This window comes from Polyodon spathula, chromosome 10 (assembly GCF_017654505.1).
Source record: "Polyodon spathula isolate WHYD16114869_AA chromosome 10, ASM1765450v1, whole genome shotgun sequence".
Classification (NCBI taxonomy): Eukaryota; Metazoa; Chordata; class Actinopteri; order Acipenseriformes; family Polyodontidae; genus Polyodon; species Polyodon spathula.
Window position 1 is genome coordinate 47,492,742 of NC_054543.1, and position 17,632 is coordinate 47,510,373.

The following is a 17,632-nucleotide window of genomic DNA, read 5'->3' on the forward strand; positions in this document are numbered from 1 at the left end:
AGTGTGGATATATCCGGAGTAACACTTTGCTTTAATTAACATTGTAAGAATCATGGGATGATACAAAAAAAACTACCTGTGTACACGTTACAATCTGAAGTGTTTGGCTGTTCTAGGATAGGAAAACGAATGCCTGTTTGCAGATTTCAGTTAGCTGCTCAGAGCAGGCACCGTAATGGATCTCCATGTTTTTAGTGTGGCGACGCAGAGCCAGGCAGCCTCTAGGTTTGAGGATTCTGACAGCCTTGTTCCGAAACTTCTCTGTGTCAAACCAGTGGGTCGTGGACATCGAGGTGACATGATCCACAGAGCAATCTTCATAGGGAAGGAGCTCTGCGGGACTAGCCATGCACAGAGAGGAGAGGGAAAGGGAACAGGTAGGGGGTGTAGCAGTGACGTGTATGCAGCCCTGCACAGAGAGAGGGGACAGGTAGGGGGTATAGCAGTGACGTGTATGCAGTCCTGCACAGAGGAGAGGGGACAGGTAGGGGGTGTAGCAGTGACGTGTATGCAGCCCTGCACAGAGAGAGGAGAGGGGGAGTGGACAGGTAGGGAGTATAGCAGTGAAGTTTATGCAGCCCTGCTCAGAGAGAGGAGAGGGGACAGGTAGGGGGTGTAGCAGTGACGTGTATGCAGCCCTGCTCAGAGAGAGGAGAGGGGACAGGTAGGGGGTGTAGCAGTGACGTTTATGCAGCCATGCTCAGAGAGAGGAGAGGGGACAGGTAGGGGTTGTAGCAGTGATGTGTATGCAGCACTGCATAGAGAGGAGAGGGGTAGAGGACAGGTAGGGGGTGTAGCAGTGACATGCATGCAGTATGCACTCAGTTTATCATGAAGTGCCATCCTTATATGGGTACATTGGTCCACATCCTAGTGCTTAGAGAACTGGTTTGTTGGTACAGAATGGGGCATTGTTATTTGTACAATGATTAATTTAGAGTGACCTACTTTCAAACATTCATACCGAATGTCCTTTCCTAGCTTTAAAGACATGCTTGCTGTACCTTGGAATGCCACAAAGAAAATACAGTATACGAAAAAAGATATAATGTTGCTAATTCATACTGGAGGGAACACGGGGCCACTTTGTGGTTTGGAACTTGATTTCAGGAGACTAGGTTTCAGGGGAGATTCGGGTTTGATACATCAAAGTTGCTTTCAAGGTTTCAAGACACTGCTCCTGAAAAACTGGCTTTGTTTTCCCTCAGCTTTAGAGTGCTTTCTTTACAGTATAGACAGTATATTTACTTCAGATACACTTCAAAAATAACAAAGTTATACTCTTGTCGTTAAGTACATGCGTTCAATTATGTAAAAAAGTGTAACCTCAGTGTATCTAATATATCCTTTCAAACTAACAGCAAAAGCAATGGGCAAGCCTAACACCTGCAAGTGAGCTGGAAATTCAGCATTCCCTTATTAGGCTGTGTTGAAATAGCCCAGTATTAGCACAAATTGATTTAACCTCCACCCCCACACTAACGCACATAATAACCGCAATGTGCTGGCATTGCATATTAGAAACTCCTGTACCTTGAACCTAGATAGTTTAATTCCTTCAACACTATGTAACTCTGCAAACAGTCAATCCAAACATAACTAATTCAATAGGTGCCGTGGCTTATAAGTAACTATGTTATAATGGCATACCCAAGACAAGGCTTTGTTAACTGTTAGTTTGCTGTGCTGAATGGAGTTTTTTTCTCTAAAGTTGAGGGAACACGAAGCCCCATTGTGGCTTAGAACTTGCTTCCAGAATTCTAGGTTTCAGGTCACTCGAATGGCAAACCGAGGGGAGACTTGGTGTTTGATACAGCAAAGTTGCCTCAAACTAGGTCTCCTGGAACTAGATTTCAAGACACTGCTCCTAAAAAAGTGGTTTTGTTTTGAGTGAAGTATTCTTTCCTAGGGCACTTCAGAAGTCTGTAGTCTTTAATTGACCTGCGAGACATTGGCGAAGCTGGGCTCCCTCCTGGCCGCTTAGAAGTGTTCCTCACATCAATCCTCACCACCTTCTAAAATGAGTGGCCAAGCCAAAGATACCCTGACCAGAGCCACAGCCCACATCCACTGCCAGGAGAAAAGGGCTTCTCCTTCTGGGATAAAGGAGACCATTACACCCCCGTACACTGTTCATGTGCAAAACATTCAGCTGTACACTTGAATATTGCCTGTACACTGTTCAGCCATTCTTAAAAGAGAAGCTTTGCTAACCTATAATACATACCTACAAAGTAGCATTTAGTAGCTCTTATATCCCTCGCTGAAAATGAAATTGCTGCTGTAGTTTAAAGAGTTGTGGAGTGATGAATTCTGAATACCTGCTGCCTGCAACGAGAGACAGCAGGCAGCAATAGTGATATTTAATCCTATACGTTTTTAACCAGAAATGCCAGGAGGGGAAACAAGCAAATATTCATTAACGGATCAGCTCACAAAACATGTTTGATGAAAAGGCTGCCGCAGCTAGGTGAAAAAAGTGAGTTTGAAAGAAACGTGGAAAGGAACCATGAAGACAAGCAGTAAGTGGGACAGATACAATATCGATTTCTTTAGGCTGGCAAGATCACAAATCTTCCTTTAAAAAAAGAAAAAAAAAAGAAAAAAAATAGGACTGGAACACAATGAATATCCTGGCAAAGGACTTGATAAAATGTATTTGCAATTAAGAGATTTTTATGTTCATAAAAGCAAAAAATACAAAAGACAACTATTGATCTGTGCATTTGCTATGAGAAGCAACAGCGACACACAGGGAGAAACAGACAGGTGCCCTAGCTTTTATTACCCTGAAGTGTTCTCATTATATTCATCAGACCTTTTCTCCAGATAAATGAGGATCAAGTTTAAGACTTCCTTAGACTTCTTATAGCCTGATGTGTGCTCTTTGCCTTCAGCCAGTAAGCCACCGTCTCACGTGTCCTCTCTTAGCAATGATACATTTTTTCACTCAGAAGCTGTTATTCATTCTCATTAATCATTGACAAACAGTACAGTGTTATATAATGCATATCATTGTTTGTGGTCTAGCGGTTATAGCAAACAGCTAGGAGATTTGAAATCAGTTCTGAAGTCGTGGGCTCCAGTTAAGGCGCTCCACGTGGAGTGCAGGATGTGCCCTATAGTCTAGGGGTTGCAGGTTCGAGTCCACGCTATGTCACAGCCGACAGTGACTGGCAGGTCCTAGGGGGTGGCGCACAACTGGGCGAGTGCTGCCCAGGTAGGAAGGGCTTAGGTCGGCAGGGGAATCCACAGCTCACCGAGCATCAGCAACCAGTGGCCGATAGGTTCTGCAGTGGAACCGCCAGAGCTGTGTTGTCCTTCGGCGCTATAGGTCTGGTGGCTTTGCTGTGGATCCGCAGTGCGAAAAATGAAGGATTGGCAGGAGCACGTTTCAGAGGATGTATGCTCCAGCCTCCTTTCCCCGAGGTGGGGGGAGTTGAAAACCAAGGGGAGAAAATTGGAGACGATTAAAAATTAAAAAAAAAAAAAAAAATGTTCTGAAGTTGTGTGATCTGGAAGAAGCGCTTTCACATTGTGTGTGCCTTGCATGTGGTTGCACAGTACTGCATTTTAAACTCAGTGAGTTGCCATTCTGTGTGATGATTTTCACTGCTTAAGATTTCAGGGATACATGAATACACAAGTATTCAATGTGAATAAAAAAGCACATTAAAAGAAACAAGGGATTTTTACACGCATTTAGCACGCAATTTTGTCAGTTATTTTCTTTAACCTATAAAAGTAAATAATTTATATTATCCCCATCAGCCAAGTTAACTAAAAGTATTGAAACTAGCAAAGAACACATTGGTAAATAATTTAGCACGGGCTAGGCGAGTTGGGCTATGAAACGCACAAACCTGAACTCTCTGGAGCACAAGCAATAGTAATATTTTTCTTCTTCTTGTTAAAGTAGCTTGCAGTCTCCTTCACCGCTTTCTGAAAGTACGCTAACGAAATACAGGATGGGCAGGTGGTTTAAAACTCTTAATATGAAACCAAACTTTCTGCAAACTCTCCTGTTTGTTTTTAAACTGCAAATTATGCCAGGGCTACTGCCATGTTGCTTAACCCAGCAAACTTCATATGCTCAAGCTCCGTCTGAAAAGATACCGGAGTTAAAAACTCGGTAACCCCCAGACCCCATATCAACAGAGTGTCGCCGTGGGGACAGCGCAGAATAGCGTCAAAAACATCAGTCTTTGTGGGCTGTGAATAACCACATTAAACACACACACACACACACACACACACACAAGCTTGGGTTGATTACATCATAGTCTTTTGCAAACACTTGTTAACCAAAAATACTCTTAATATTACTATTAAAAATTCGGTAAAGGATCAGTATTTGAGTGAAACAAAAGCATAACAAATTCACCTGCTCCATGTAGACATTCAAAACCAGAGAACTTGTTCTGCTTGACATGTAGGCTGGTAGCCAATACACAAAGGTAGAGATCTTGAAACACCAAAAAAAACACACAAAAACACTTTGACAAATACTGCAACTTATTTTTATGTGCTTGTCCACAGAATCTTTTTTAATTGCTTAAAGCAGGTGACATTCTCATTCCCCTCACTGTTACACAGAACCAGCTAAGTGAAGAAAAGCCTTTATTTCTTTATTTTTCCACTTAGCAACTACCCAGGGTTCTCCCCAGGAATTCTGTATATCCGGGTGGCAGAGCATTATAGCCGGGCACACTTAACGCAAAAATAAAACTGCCTTACCTTATATATACACAGTACCAGTCAAAAGTTTGAGTATACTTGCTGGAAAACAGGTTTTTTCACATCTCCTTGCTTCTATTTTTTTCCCCACAACATCATGCCCACCATCACCATTTTTTTTTTTTTTTTTATTATGCACTGGCCCAGTTCGCTTTCTTCAAGTCGCTCCTTGTTCACTATAATCAGGCTGTTCTTTTTCATCATCCACTTCAGTTTGGTAATTTCCACATTGTCATTATTTTCGCTTAGAAAATAATCTATTTTTTTTTAGCAGTCATTTTAACATTTCAGCCTCAAGTGCTTAAAACAGAAAACCCAACCATTCAACTCTCTGATTGGTTAAATCTAGTGTTAAGACGTAACACAGCTGTCATGTGGTTCCAAGGGGGGTTTTTAACTGCGCATGCAGGTGATCTAGACTGCTAGCAGCCCAATCAATCCTTATCGTTAAAGGCACACTAGCATCTGCAAGACGGGCAGATTGGGGTTCTTCAGCTGGGCGGCGACAGTACCTTAGCCCGGCAAAGTGAAAAGCCTGAGAAGAACCCTGCTACCATAGGTCACAGTAAGTAATTCCCAAGAACATCTCTGCAAAATGCGCTTATGAAGAGAGACAAGGGCTGGACCCAAACCGCGAACCATACGGTTCAAAGAACGTCTTACTACTCAACTAGAGAGCAAGCTGTATAGTGGAGAGGAGAGTGCGGATCTTATGCTGATGTCAGTGTCATTAACTGATCAACCGCTAGGAGCAGATTTATTATACGCTGAAATCATTGGGGTCTATTCGTTTAGTCTAATCTGTGGCAGCTAAGGGCACAAACTTGTGTTTCCAGCCTAGCGTCTTAGCCATGGACAAATGTGACAGGCCTGCAATGCACAACACAAAAATTAATAAAATAAAAGCACAAAACAATGTATTATTACATTGCATTTTAATGTTGTTCACAGGAGTACTATGGTGCGTACAATCACTCAGGGAGGCAGATACAAGAGTAAAATGAAATACAAACTCCAAATGAAGAGTAGCGTGATTCAACATGTATTAGCACAAGCAAATTAAAATACCCAAGTTAATTTAGGACGTGATTTTGAAATACTAATTTCTTGTATCTGGAAGTCAAGCACATAATATTCCCCTTCTTCATGAGATCCCAGCTCTGGTCATAGTAATTCCGGATCTTACTCAGGCTTGGATGCCAACACACAGAAATACTGATGCCAGATTTCCAGCTCTGTCTCAGCAGAGACACCCATCTCCTCCAGAAGCCTACAGAATACAAGAGATTGATTGATGTACCGTTCTTTTAAAACCTTGTTTTTCAGAAGGACCCCCTAGCTCCTGGCACAGTGTGATTATTAAGAGATTCAATATACTATTTTACTGTACTGTCCATTCAGCACTCATTCTGTATAAAAATTGGCTATTTGAATGTATTATTTTTCCTTTCAAGATCAATGGTAAAGTTTTGTATTTTAGTGGCTGACGTTCTCCTGCTCTTATGATAAACGCTATACACTGTTTACTGGTATTAACTACAAACTGTGAACCTCCTTCAATTGGTAAAGAGCTTTGTTTTCTGAGTTACCTCCGTTGGATTCTCTGTATCATGGTCGTTGCAGCTTCCGGGTCTGCCTTTGAGTAGGACTGGTACATGGAGATGGACTGAATATAGCCAAGAAAATCACACACTGATAGAGGAGTCTTTACAGCTATATTTTCAACCCTGTTGAAAACCCCAAAATACAGTTATTTATAATGTAGGAAAAGATCTGTACAAATATGTTTAAAAAAAAAAAGAGAGTTGTTTATTGCAGTATGATTTTGATAAGAAATCTGAGGTTGCATGGTGGTGCAGTCCTGCTCAGCTATGGACTTTTACCACTAAGAACCATTATGTCTGAGCTAGCTATTCACATGTGCCTGCCTCTTACCTGTAATGAGTTTAGTCTTAGTCCTCAATGGTCTACAGTTCATATCACAACACCCCACACAATTGGCACGGGGCCCCTTTGTATGCAATCTCAAAATGAGGGGCCAAAGATTGAATGGCCAGTGTGTGCTATCCCTGTTGTGAAGAACTGCTAGATCAGATGCACTGACATTTTCAATACCAAACATCTGAACAAACAAACTAGTTTAATGAAGAAGTTCCCCTATTCATGTCCTTGATTACTTGAGTACAGACTGCACGTTTGCATAGTCTAATGGAAACCAAATCACAAGAATCCAGCAGGGGCGTTTCACTGGCTTTCATCAGCTGAACCCAGCATGGCATCAGCTGAACCCAGCAGTGTGCTTCTTACAGCTATTGGTTTCACTGATATCACCTCTGTGACATTTAGTCCCCACTTTACCTTTCCTTCTCTGGGAATCTGATGGCCTCAAATATCTCCTGCAACATTGAGTTTGAAATGTCCCACTGCTTGGTTCCATAAGGCTTCAGGCAATCCCACAACTGTGTGACATAAACACAAGAGAACAAACTTAAAATAGTCTCCCCATAAGGAGGATTCAACCCAAAAATACAGAGGGCTCCCCCTGTTCAATGGTGACATTCAGTGACCAGCAGGGCACTATACTGCATTTGAATTCAATTAAAAGCTAAACAACTTCTTTATATATGTTATACATAAAATATACTGTAAACTTATTGAATATGTAACACGAATAAGCAATTTATACAACCGCCAGCCCATACACTGAAGTTTGATCAAAGAGTCTTATGCTTGCAGGTGATACAGACTTATCTAATGTAACATTGCATTTTCACAGAGCAGCCCCGCTACACAACACCGCTCACCTCAGTGAGGATTTCAGTCAGGTCACCAGTGCCATCCTTACAGTGGAGCTCACAAGTGGTCGTGGAGTAGCCCAGCAGGGCAATGCAGCCCCTGGGCTTCAGGACTCTCTCAGCCTCCTTCAGAAAGGCGTCGGCATTGAACCAGTGAGCCGCCGAGGCAGCCGTGACCAGATCCACTGAGCCGTCCTCGAACGGGAGGTCCTCCGCAGGACCGGCCCTGCACAGAGAGGAGGGGGAGGCTGAGAGGACTGAAGCCCTGCTTACAGTCAACTTAGATTGCTTTAATAGCTCCATTGTTCAGTTAAATATGTATTTCAAATAGCCCTGCAGCTCCAGCATTCAAAACCACTATTAATAAAGTTATATGTTTTTCATCAGTAAAATATTTTAATACAAACTCTTAAAATTGCTCTTAAAGATTCACCACCCGTGACGGAATTTCAGGGCTGGAAATAACACTCCTATTGCATAGCAGTTTCACCCATTCCTGGTTTTACTACAAGCTTGATTAGCCACAGTGTATATATAGGTAACCAGCTTGGTTGTGTCTTATTAAACTCACAGTAAAACCAGAAATAGGATCAAAATGCTATGCAATGGGAGTCTTATTTCCATCTCCACATTACATGAAAAAGCTAAATCTAATGGAAAGACAACATAACTGTGAAAGGAGGGCTAAGTGACGGCAAAAGCTGAATGGATTTCTGTACAACTTTGATATAATACCCACAGTAACAGGTGTTATCACAGACTCTCCACTGACCGGTAAGAGATATTGGGAAACCCGGCCACTCTCGTTGCCACTGCTAACTGGGCCTCGCTGACGTCAATCCCCACCACCTTCTGGAAATGAGGGGCTAAAACTCGGGTGTTCTGACCCGTCCCACAGCCCAGATCCACAGCCAGGACATGAGGCCTGCCTTTCTAAAATTCAGAGACATACACAAGAAAAAGCTACAGTACTAGCTGACTAGTATCAAAGCCAATTTTAGCGGGTAGTTTCAAACATTCGGTAATATTTAAAACCACCTCTCTACAACCAAGTCAAGTTTTAGCTAACAGAGTAACGACAAAAGGACCACAGAGCGTCATATATGTCAATGAAACGACAGCATTAGTTGCAGAAATCTACCCCATAAGATGTGGTCGGTCGGCTCCGAGTTGAGAATCACACCATAGTAACATTAACCTAGGAGATCAAAAGTCCCCCCCATACCACCTTTTGCTAAAATGTATTTGTAAACATAATGTAAATGTATTTATTTATTTTTAAATCAAAACCTGCTGTATAAACGAATTACCATCAGGTTATCTTTTTTCATGCCTAAACATGTACTCTGACTACATACAGCTAAATAATTAAAATCCCATGCATCCCCCCCAGAATTTACTTAAGACATAATTTAGACTGCAGCCGTTATAATTTCCAATTTGAGAACCGCGCTAGCCGTTCAGTAACACTGCCTTGTCTGAAAGTTTTGATAAATTCACAGCAATACATTGTTTTTCCTCACTTTTTTATCCAGATAATTAAGGATTACACTCTTGACTTCATCAGGGGGATCAAAGCGGTACTTCTGATAGATGTCGGCGTGCTCCTTCCCTTCGAATAGCCGGAAAGACATCTCTCCTCGCTGTCTTTGTTAGATAAAGTGACTGCAAAAAAGCAAGCAAAGCTGCTTTCAACATTTCTGTGTTAATCATTGTCTTCTGTAACGAGAACGCTTTCAAAACTCTACCTAGTTAGACAGCTATATTGCTAAAAGTTACCAGCGAGTTAATGTTCTACTGCTGTAAATTGAAATTAGAGGTTGCATACCCATGCACACTGCAGACTTGCAACACAATCTAACATTATTATTATTATTATTATTATTATTATTATTATTATTATTATTATTATTATTATTATTATCATGATGTAGCACCCCTTCCACTCTTAGTAATAATTGAATAAAGAACCCCTGACTCAATGTAATTGGCGGGGCTGTTAGAATATATGTATGAACTGCTTTTTAATACGATGCCTCCACCTACTACAAGGGAAATTTAAAATAAATTCTCTAATAGGAATTGTTATTTAATCATAAACCAGAATTAATTCACACAACACACAGATCGCATTAACTAAAGTTAATTTACTCAAATAAAATGCGACGTTCTGGTGTTTTCCAGACAATAAAATTAACAAAACACAAACACACATTATATATAATATATACCTCCTCAAAACGACAGGCGTTGCATTGCATAACAATTAAACTATTGCACTGCAGTGTGCTGACACACACGCACAGCAATAATAAAAAACATCGCAGGCTTGAACCGGTGCTCGCGTACACAGTGGCAATAAAAATTAAAAAAAGAAAGAAATAACACAAGATGCCCCTTCACTTATTTATGTAAAATAAGCAACAAAAAAATATATTTTCACAGCTAAACTGGGTTTTTGATGCACCGTACTCACGACCAGCCAACCAGCAAACAGAGGTCTTTTCCTTCTCCAGCCGACCCAATGCAGTTTCGTAGACACAAACAAGTGCTATCTGGGAATCAGTCTCACCTCCAGGCACCAGCAGTAGAATAATTTAATTGTTTTTTTAAACTGAATTCTAAAATGACAAATGAGAGATGTTTTCTTGAGAGAAACAGATGGTGCTATCTACAGCAAAAGTTTTGTTTACTTGGGGATATTAGATTTGTAAGGCATTCTAACAGCAGTAAAAAATATATCGTTTGGATAACATTTCTTTTGAAAAAAAACTTTACTTCAACTCTCTCGCTTATGCATCTCTCTTTCCACGTCTTCAGAACAGGTGATGTTCCAAAATCAAACAGCTGGGGATCAAGGGCAGATAACTGTTGATCCTGTCTTTGAGCCAGAGCTACAGAGTCCGTCTGGTATAGGTGGGCTAGCACTGTCCCACTCTGCAATGTGGTATCTTTCATCGACTCATTCCGCACTCTAACACCATGACTCTACTAACACCCCCTTTGGCAGCGCTATGGTAGTCGGTGTCTCAATCATGAAGATGCCTTTCCCCAAGGGCAGATGATTTCATACTCCACCGATAACACTGCACTCGCTTCTGGAAGCAATAGTCACTGGTCCTGAGTCTTCTCTAAAACATCTCCAACTGCACAAATGATGTCTTGAGGGGACATGGTTTGCAATGCTTCAGCTGTGTATAAAGCCTGAACTTAACGCATCATGTTCCCTTCTTCCTGCAATACCTGTCTAAGCCTCTCCTGAAAGCTTGAGGTTTCAATACCTTCAGCAGAGTCAGTGGTTGTTCCATCAGCCACCACCAGCTTCCAGGCTGCAAGATCACCAGGTGGCAGTACTTTATTGGGAACTCATTGGGTACAAACACAATACCATTAAACTATTCATAATGGAATTAAGTTATGTTTTGCCTCTTACTCTCACACGTCCCAGGACCTTGATGGTGTGCATGGTTTCTTCAATAAAGTCTACATTGATGCCTCCCAGTAGACCGGTCACTAATAAGACACCTGCAGAGTCCAATCCTTTACCTCTGCACTAACTAAGCAGTTGTGCTCGCTCCGCGGTACCTGCAGACCGGCTCACGCTTGTACCAGTGGCATTCAATACCGGGCCAAAGTTGTGAATACTGATGCTCTATTTCTAACAAAATGACGAGATCCCAGCGATGCCTCCACTTTATGTCCCTGCCCGCAAGCGGAGGTCCTGCGACTCTGGCCTGCTTGTTATCCCCAAGCAAAAGTGCACCACACTTGGAGAACGCTCGTTTAGCTTCATGGCTCCTACTCTTTGGAACTCTCTCCCACCTTTGGTGCATGATACTCCCACTGTCGCTCGCTTTAAATCAACTCTCACCACCTGTTCCCTCTTGCTTTCCATGCTCTTTAAGCCTGTTATCTGCTATTAGCTGCTGTGTTGCAGCTATTATTTTACATATTATATTACTATCATGTACTATCCACTTTCAACTGTATTTAATGTATTATTTCATGTATTATGCACTCTCCACTGTATTTAGTGTACTATGCATGTTGTGTGTATATATATATATATATATATATATATATATATATATATATATATATCCACGGATTCCTAGTACTTAACAGTCTGTTAGAATATATGTATGAACTGCTTTTTAATGTGATGCCTCCACCTACTACAAGGGAAATTTAAAATAAATTCTCTAATAGGAATTGTTATTTAATCATAAACCAGAATTAATTCACACAACACACAGATCGCATTAACTAAAGTTAATTTACTCAAATAAAATGCGACGTTCTGGTGTTTTCCATATATATATATATATATATATATATATATATATATATATATATATATATATATATATATATAAACACACACACACACACACACACACACACACACACACACAGCTAAACTGGGTTTTTGATGCACCGTACTCACGACCAGCCAACCAGCAAACAGAGGTCTTTTCCTTCTCCAGCCGACCCAATGCAGTTTCGTAGACACAAACACACAGCGCGGATTGTAAATCTTGTTTTCTAGCGTTGCCAGGGGTTTCTCCGGGTCGAACCGGCCGCTCCCTGGGAATCAGTCTCACCTTCAAGCGCCAGCAGCACAATTATTTCAGTGTGTTTTTTTAAACTGGCTTCTAAAATGGCGAATGGCACTTCTTGACACTCTCTACAGCAAACGCTTTGTTTACTTAGCGATATTAGATTCGTAAGGAACCCTAACTGCTGCACAGAACATATCGTTCGGATAACATTTCTTCAGAGAAAACTTTTCCGTTTCAGTCTGTCTGACGCCAAGTCCCACCCCTCAATTCCACTATCTGACCTCTAATTGGTTCTGAGATGAGCTCTGTCCAATAGTATTTAGCTTATGTGCAGCAAACCCGTCAATGTGAATGTGGTGCATTCTAACTATATTACATCACTATATTTTTAAAGTGATAGCGCAATTTATAGGGGTTACAATTATTATTATTATTATTATTATTATTATTATTATTATTATTATTATTATTATTATTTTTAGTAGTAGTAGTAGTAGTAGTAGTTTCACTGGAGGAGTACAAATTCATCTGAATAGCACATTCTGTAGTTATTTTCTAATGAGAAGCACAATTCCATTGGAATCAATGCAGTTATTGCTTCATACCGGTATGCCTGTGTGATACGTACCGTTTGTGGCCTTGATTCCTACCAACATACTGTTGTAAACGTGTTCCTTCAGGTAAATAACTAATAATGGGGTGGTTAGATGTTTCAGAAGTATTGCACACCTGAACTGTGTTATGAAGAAGTGCGCGCCATGCAGTGTCAAACAATTAGACCATGAGAGTGAGACAGGAGTCATTGAACAGGGAGGAGATGCCTATAGACCCTGTCTTGTGTGGTTCTCAAGTCACGTGAGAACCACACAAGATGTGATGGTTACCACACTCCGTACTGATTAGAGGAAAAACCTCAGAATGGAGTGTGGTAACCAGCGGTGTACCACAGGGATCAGTATTAGGTCCTCTGCTATTCCTAATCTACATTAATGATTTAGATTCTGGTACAGTAAGCAAACTTGTTAAATTTGCAGACGGCACAAAAGTAGGAGGAGTGGCAAACACTGTTGCAGCAGCAAAGGTCATTCAAAATGATCTAGACAAGATTCAGAACTGGGCAGACACATGGCAAATGACATTTAATAGAGAAAAGTGTAAGGTACTGTACTCAGGAAATAAAAATGTACATTATAAATATCATATGGGAGATATTGAAATTGGAGAAGGAATCTATGAAAAAGACCTAGGAGTTTTTGTTGACTCAGAAATGTCTTCGTCTAGGCAATGTGGGGAAGCTATAAAAAAGGCTAACAAGATGCTCGGATACATTGTGAAAAGTGTTGAATTTAAATCAAGGGAAGTAATGTTAAAACTGTACAATGCACTTGTAAGACTTCATCTTGAATATTGTGTGCAGTTCTGGTCACCTCGCTATAAAAAAGATATTGCTGCTCTAGAAAGAGTGCAAAGAAGAGCGACCAGAATTATTCCGGGCTTAAAAGGCATGTCATATGCAGACAGGCTAAAAGAATTGAATCTGTTCAGTCTTGAACAAAGAAGACTACGTGGCGACCTAATTCAAGCATTCACAATTCTAAAAGGTATTGACAGTGTCGACCCAAGGGACTTTTTCAGCCTGAAAAAAGAAACAAGGACCAGGGGTCACAAATGGAGTTTAGAAAAAGGGGCATTCAGAACAGAAAATAGGAGACACTTTTTTACACAGAGAATTGTGAGGGTCTGGAATCAACTCCCCAGTAATGTTGTTGAAGCTGACACCCTGGGATCCTTCAAGAAGCTGCTTGATGAGATTTTGGGATCAATAAGCTACTAACAACCAAACGAGCAAGATGGGCCGAATGGCCTCCTCTCGTTTGTAAACTTTCTTATGTTCTTATGATTTGTTGGACGCCACTGGTAGGACTGGTCAATACAAGGCAACATTAAGGAAAACAACAGGTGAGATCAGAATGAAAAATCACCAGCATCACAAAACAAGGGAATGGGCTGATTGAAGGCTGCATTGGAGCAGAAATTCATTTGAAATCTGCAGGACCAAATCCTGGGAACTGCACCCCTTACTGACGGCAAACATCATGTACACGTCACATTGCTGTGTACAACACTCACAGCGTCAGAAACATTGCTTATCTGGTGGAATTATTAGCATTCAAAGACAAAAATATTTCCACTGCAAACCAAGCCGCGCCGGGCCCGCACTGAATCGGCTCAGCCTAGGAGGACCCTGGTTTTGTTTCCACTGCAGTGCCCGAGTCGTGCAGCTGACGTCACACACAGTGAATGTGGTAGGAAGAGGCATGTGTTTGAGTTGAGAATGGCAGAATGGGTGTGTTTTTCAGTTTATTAGCTAAAGTTGTACACAGCACTGGTGAATGCACCAGCCAAAACGCTTGTCTACCTGACTGTAGAGTTTTACCTTGGAATTGTGATTGAGCCTTTGTATGTTAGGGATGGGCAGGAATCTGTGGACTGTAACAGAGTGACTGGCCTGGGAAGAAGGAAGCTGACAGCTACCTCCCCCACAGGCTCACTTACAAACAGGAAAAAGGAACCCCGTGGTTAGAAAATATAACAGATATTGCACATTTCCTGCTGCATGTCGTTTGCTTATGACAGCTCACTGTTTAATTTTGAAACATTTGGGAAAGTACAGTGCTCCTGGGATTCAAACCCTGTGTGAAATTATTAAGAAAGATAATTCTATCAACCAGTTACAATGTTAAAGAGAGAAGGTAATGGGAAGATGCCTCACTACTGGGGATTAATCTGTCTACTGGCAGCATGCAGCCCAATACTGCACAAGTCTTTCAATTACAATTGCGATGTGTGTGTGTGTGTGTGTGATATATATATATATATATATATATATATATATATATATATATATATATATATATATATATATATATATATATATATATATATATATATATATTGGCTGTTTTTAACACTATATGAAGGAGTAAAGTTAGTTTAGTAACCTATTTTCAATGTAAGTATGATGTGTAAATCGGAATGCTAGGTCCTCGGAAAGATTTGTCGCTACGTATGTAGCCTTTTGATAAGAAGGTCGTTTGCGATGACATTGTATGGTCGCGTAACCTCTTTGCTCATGCTGTGACACACGTTACACGTTACACCGACCTTAACTCATGGTTGACGACACGACACCACGTTGACCCACACCTTACTCTTTCTTTAAGTACCACTGCTGTGCTGTGTGCAATGGGTGTGGCTGGAATTGAGTACCACTGCTGTGCTGTGTGCAATGGGTGTGGCTGGAATTGAGTACCACTGCTGTGCTGTGTGCAATGGGTGTGGCTGGAATTGAGTACCACTGCTGTGCTGTGTGCAATGGGTGTGGCTGGAATTGAGTACCACTGCTGTGCTGTGTGCAATGGGTGTGGCTGGAATTGAGTACCACTGCTGTGCTGTGTGCAATGGGTGTGGCTGGAATTGAGTACCACTGCTGTGCTGTGTGCAATGGGTGTGGCTGGAATTGAGTACCACTGCTGTGCTGTGTGCAATGGGTGTGGCTGGAATTGAGTACCACTGCTGTGCTGTGTGCAGTGGGTGTGGCTGGAATTGAGTACCACTGCTGTGCTGTGTGCAATGGGTGTGGCTGGAATTGAGTACCACTGCTGTGCTGTGTGCAGTGGGTGTGGCTGGAATTGAGTACCACTGCTGTGCTGTGTGCAATGGGTGTGGCTGGAATTGAGTGCCACTGCTGTGCTGTGTGCAATGGGTGTGGCTGGAATTGTGTCCATCACAAACTGTTCTAGTGCAAGTACAATAGTGGGAGAAGAACCAATCAATCAGATACTGTAAGGAACGAAGTCAAGCAGGCAAACATTTGCCTTCTTCGGTGTACTGATATGCTTGTCTTCTCGTCTTAGTTTCTTATAGTGTGAAAAGAATCCATTGCATTATTAAACATTAAACATCATCAACAATCAACTTGCTTGAAAAGACAGAGCTAGCTGTCTCGAACGCAATATATATATTATAAATATATATATATATATATATCTATATTATATCTATAATATATAATATATATTTATGCATACACATATATATATTGTATGTATATATATTGACGTACATGATATATATAACTATATATATACCATATATATATATATATATATATATATATATATATATATATATAGTGTTTAGTTTGTTTGTCCCTCTTTTCAATGGGATGTGGTCAGTAGGCATGCATGAGGTATTCACCCAGCAGAGGTGTCCCAACACTGAATAGAATAGACTCCAGTGGAGCTATCTCTGGAATCTCAGGACACTGGCAGTAAATAGACTCCAGTGGAGATATCCCCGGAATCTCAGAACACTGGCAATGAATAGACTCCAGTGGAGCTATCCCTGGAATCTCAGAACACTGGCAATGAATAGACTCCAGTGGAGATATCTCTGGAATCTCAGAACACTGGCAATGAATAGACTCCAGTGGAGATATCCCTGGAATCTCAGCTTTCACTGAAATCAAAACATCCATACAAGAAGATGTATAAAAACAGTATGTGCATTCGTGCTTGTGCATTTACAAAATACATAAATGCAAGGTTTGAAGTACCCACCCGAAGAGTCAGAGATTCTTTTAACAGGTTGTTTTTGTTTCAGTGCCTTCTCAAGATCTTTCCTTGATTGATGAGGTGACACCTGTTACTCTCACTGTGCCGATGGAAATCAGAGGAACTAAGTTTGTCTGGGAGTGGACTCCACATGATGGCAGGTTTACAAAGGTCCAGCTCATAACAGTAAAGCACCAAAAAGTTACCCTGGAGCCCAATATTCATGAACAAGGACTTCAAAACACAGTATTTATTACAGTAACTTTGACGATGGGGAAAATGGAACTTTGATCATCAAATCGAAATTTGAAAATGCTGGCCATTATACTTTTAAACAAATCCAACCAAACTCCACTGTTCTGGCAATGTTTGAAGTCTTTGCTTTCAAAAGTACATATATACTGTATGTGCACCATTATACATTTTAATGACATTTATAACTGGTGTCCTATTACTTTTAGAATTGAAATGGTCTAGAGAAGTGTTTGAAAATCCAGAACTTATCCAATGTGTAAAGGGGATCCTTACAGAACAGCTGCAAGTACATGTACACAGCATACATTCAACAACACAACTACACCACAGTCCTGTATATTTCACAATAACATAATTATCCATGCAGCATAACTACACTGCAGTCCTGTATATTTCACAATAATATAATTATCCATGCAGCATAACTACACTGCAGTCCTGTATATTTCACAATAATATAATTATCCATGCAGCATAACTACACTGCAGTCCTGTATATTTCACAATAATATAATTATCCATGCAGCATAACTACACTGCAGTCCTGTATATTTCACAATAATATAATTATCCATGCAGCATAACTACACTTTGTATATTTCACAATAATATAATTATCCATGCAGCATAACTACACTGCAGTCCTGTATATTTCACAATAATATAA

The 17,632-nt window shown here is 40.8% G+C and overlaps 1 protein-coding gene across 4 annotated transcripts; it reads right to left on the reverse strand.

The window, feature by feature from the left end:
• Positions 1-5,660: 5,660 nt before the first annotated feature.
• On the reverse strand, positions 5,661-12,347 carry LOC121322465 (putative methyltransferase DDB_G0268948). 4 transcript variants are annotated; one of them, XM_041262500.1, is made up of 8 exons: positions 11,980-12,347; positions 10,009-10,153; positions 9,056-9,197; positions 8,305-8,465; positions 7,542-7,758; positions 7,096-7,196; positions 6,327-6,464; positions 5,661-6,007 (listed from the first exon to the last, which is right to left on the reverse strand). In XM_041262500.1, the coding sequence occupies exons 3-8, from the start codon at positions 9,164-9,166 to the stop codon at positions 5,920-5,922; spliced, it is 816 nt and encodes a 271-aa protein (XP_041118434.1). In that variant the 5' UTR covers positions 9,167-9,197; positions 10,009-10,153; positions 11,980-12,347; the 3' UTR covers positions 5,661-5,919. The 4 variants fall into 4 exon arrangements, with proteins under 4 accessions (XP_041118434.1, XP_041118435.1, XP_041118437.1 ...); XM_041262501.1 differs by having other exon boundaries at positions 10,005-10,153; XM_041262503.1 differs by lacking the exon at positions 10,009-10,153 and having other exon boundaries at positions 12,137-12,347.
• Between the last annotated feature and the right edge of the window lie 5,285 nt (positions 12,348-17,632).

Excerpts from the sequence above, each read along its gene's own strand:
- LOC121322465 (XM_041262503.1), bottom strand. The coding sequence starts at position 9,166 with ATGTCTTTCCGGCTATTCGAAGGGAAGGAGCACGCCGACATCTATCAG. Across the intron at positions 8,466-9,055 it reads TTAATTATCTGGATAAAAAA|AAAGGCAGGCCTCATGTCCT; the intron begins GTGAGGAAAAAC and ends TCTGAATTTTAG. Across the intron at positions 7,759-8,304 it reads TTTCCCAATATCTCTTACCG|GGCCGGTCCTGCGGAGGACC; the intron begins GTCAGTGGAGAG and ends CTCTCTGTGCAG.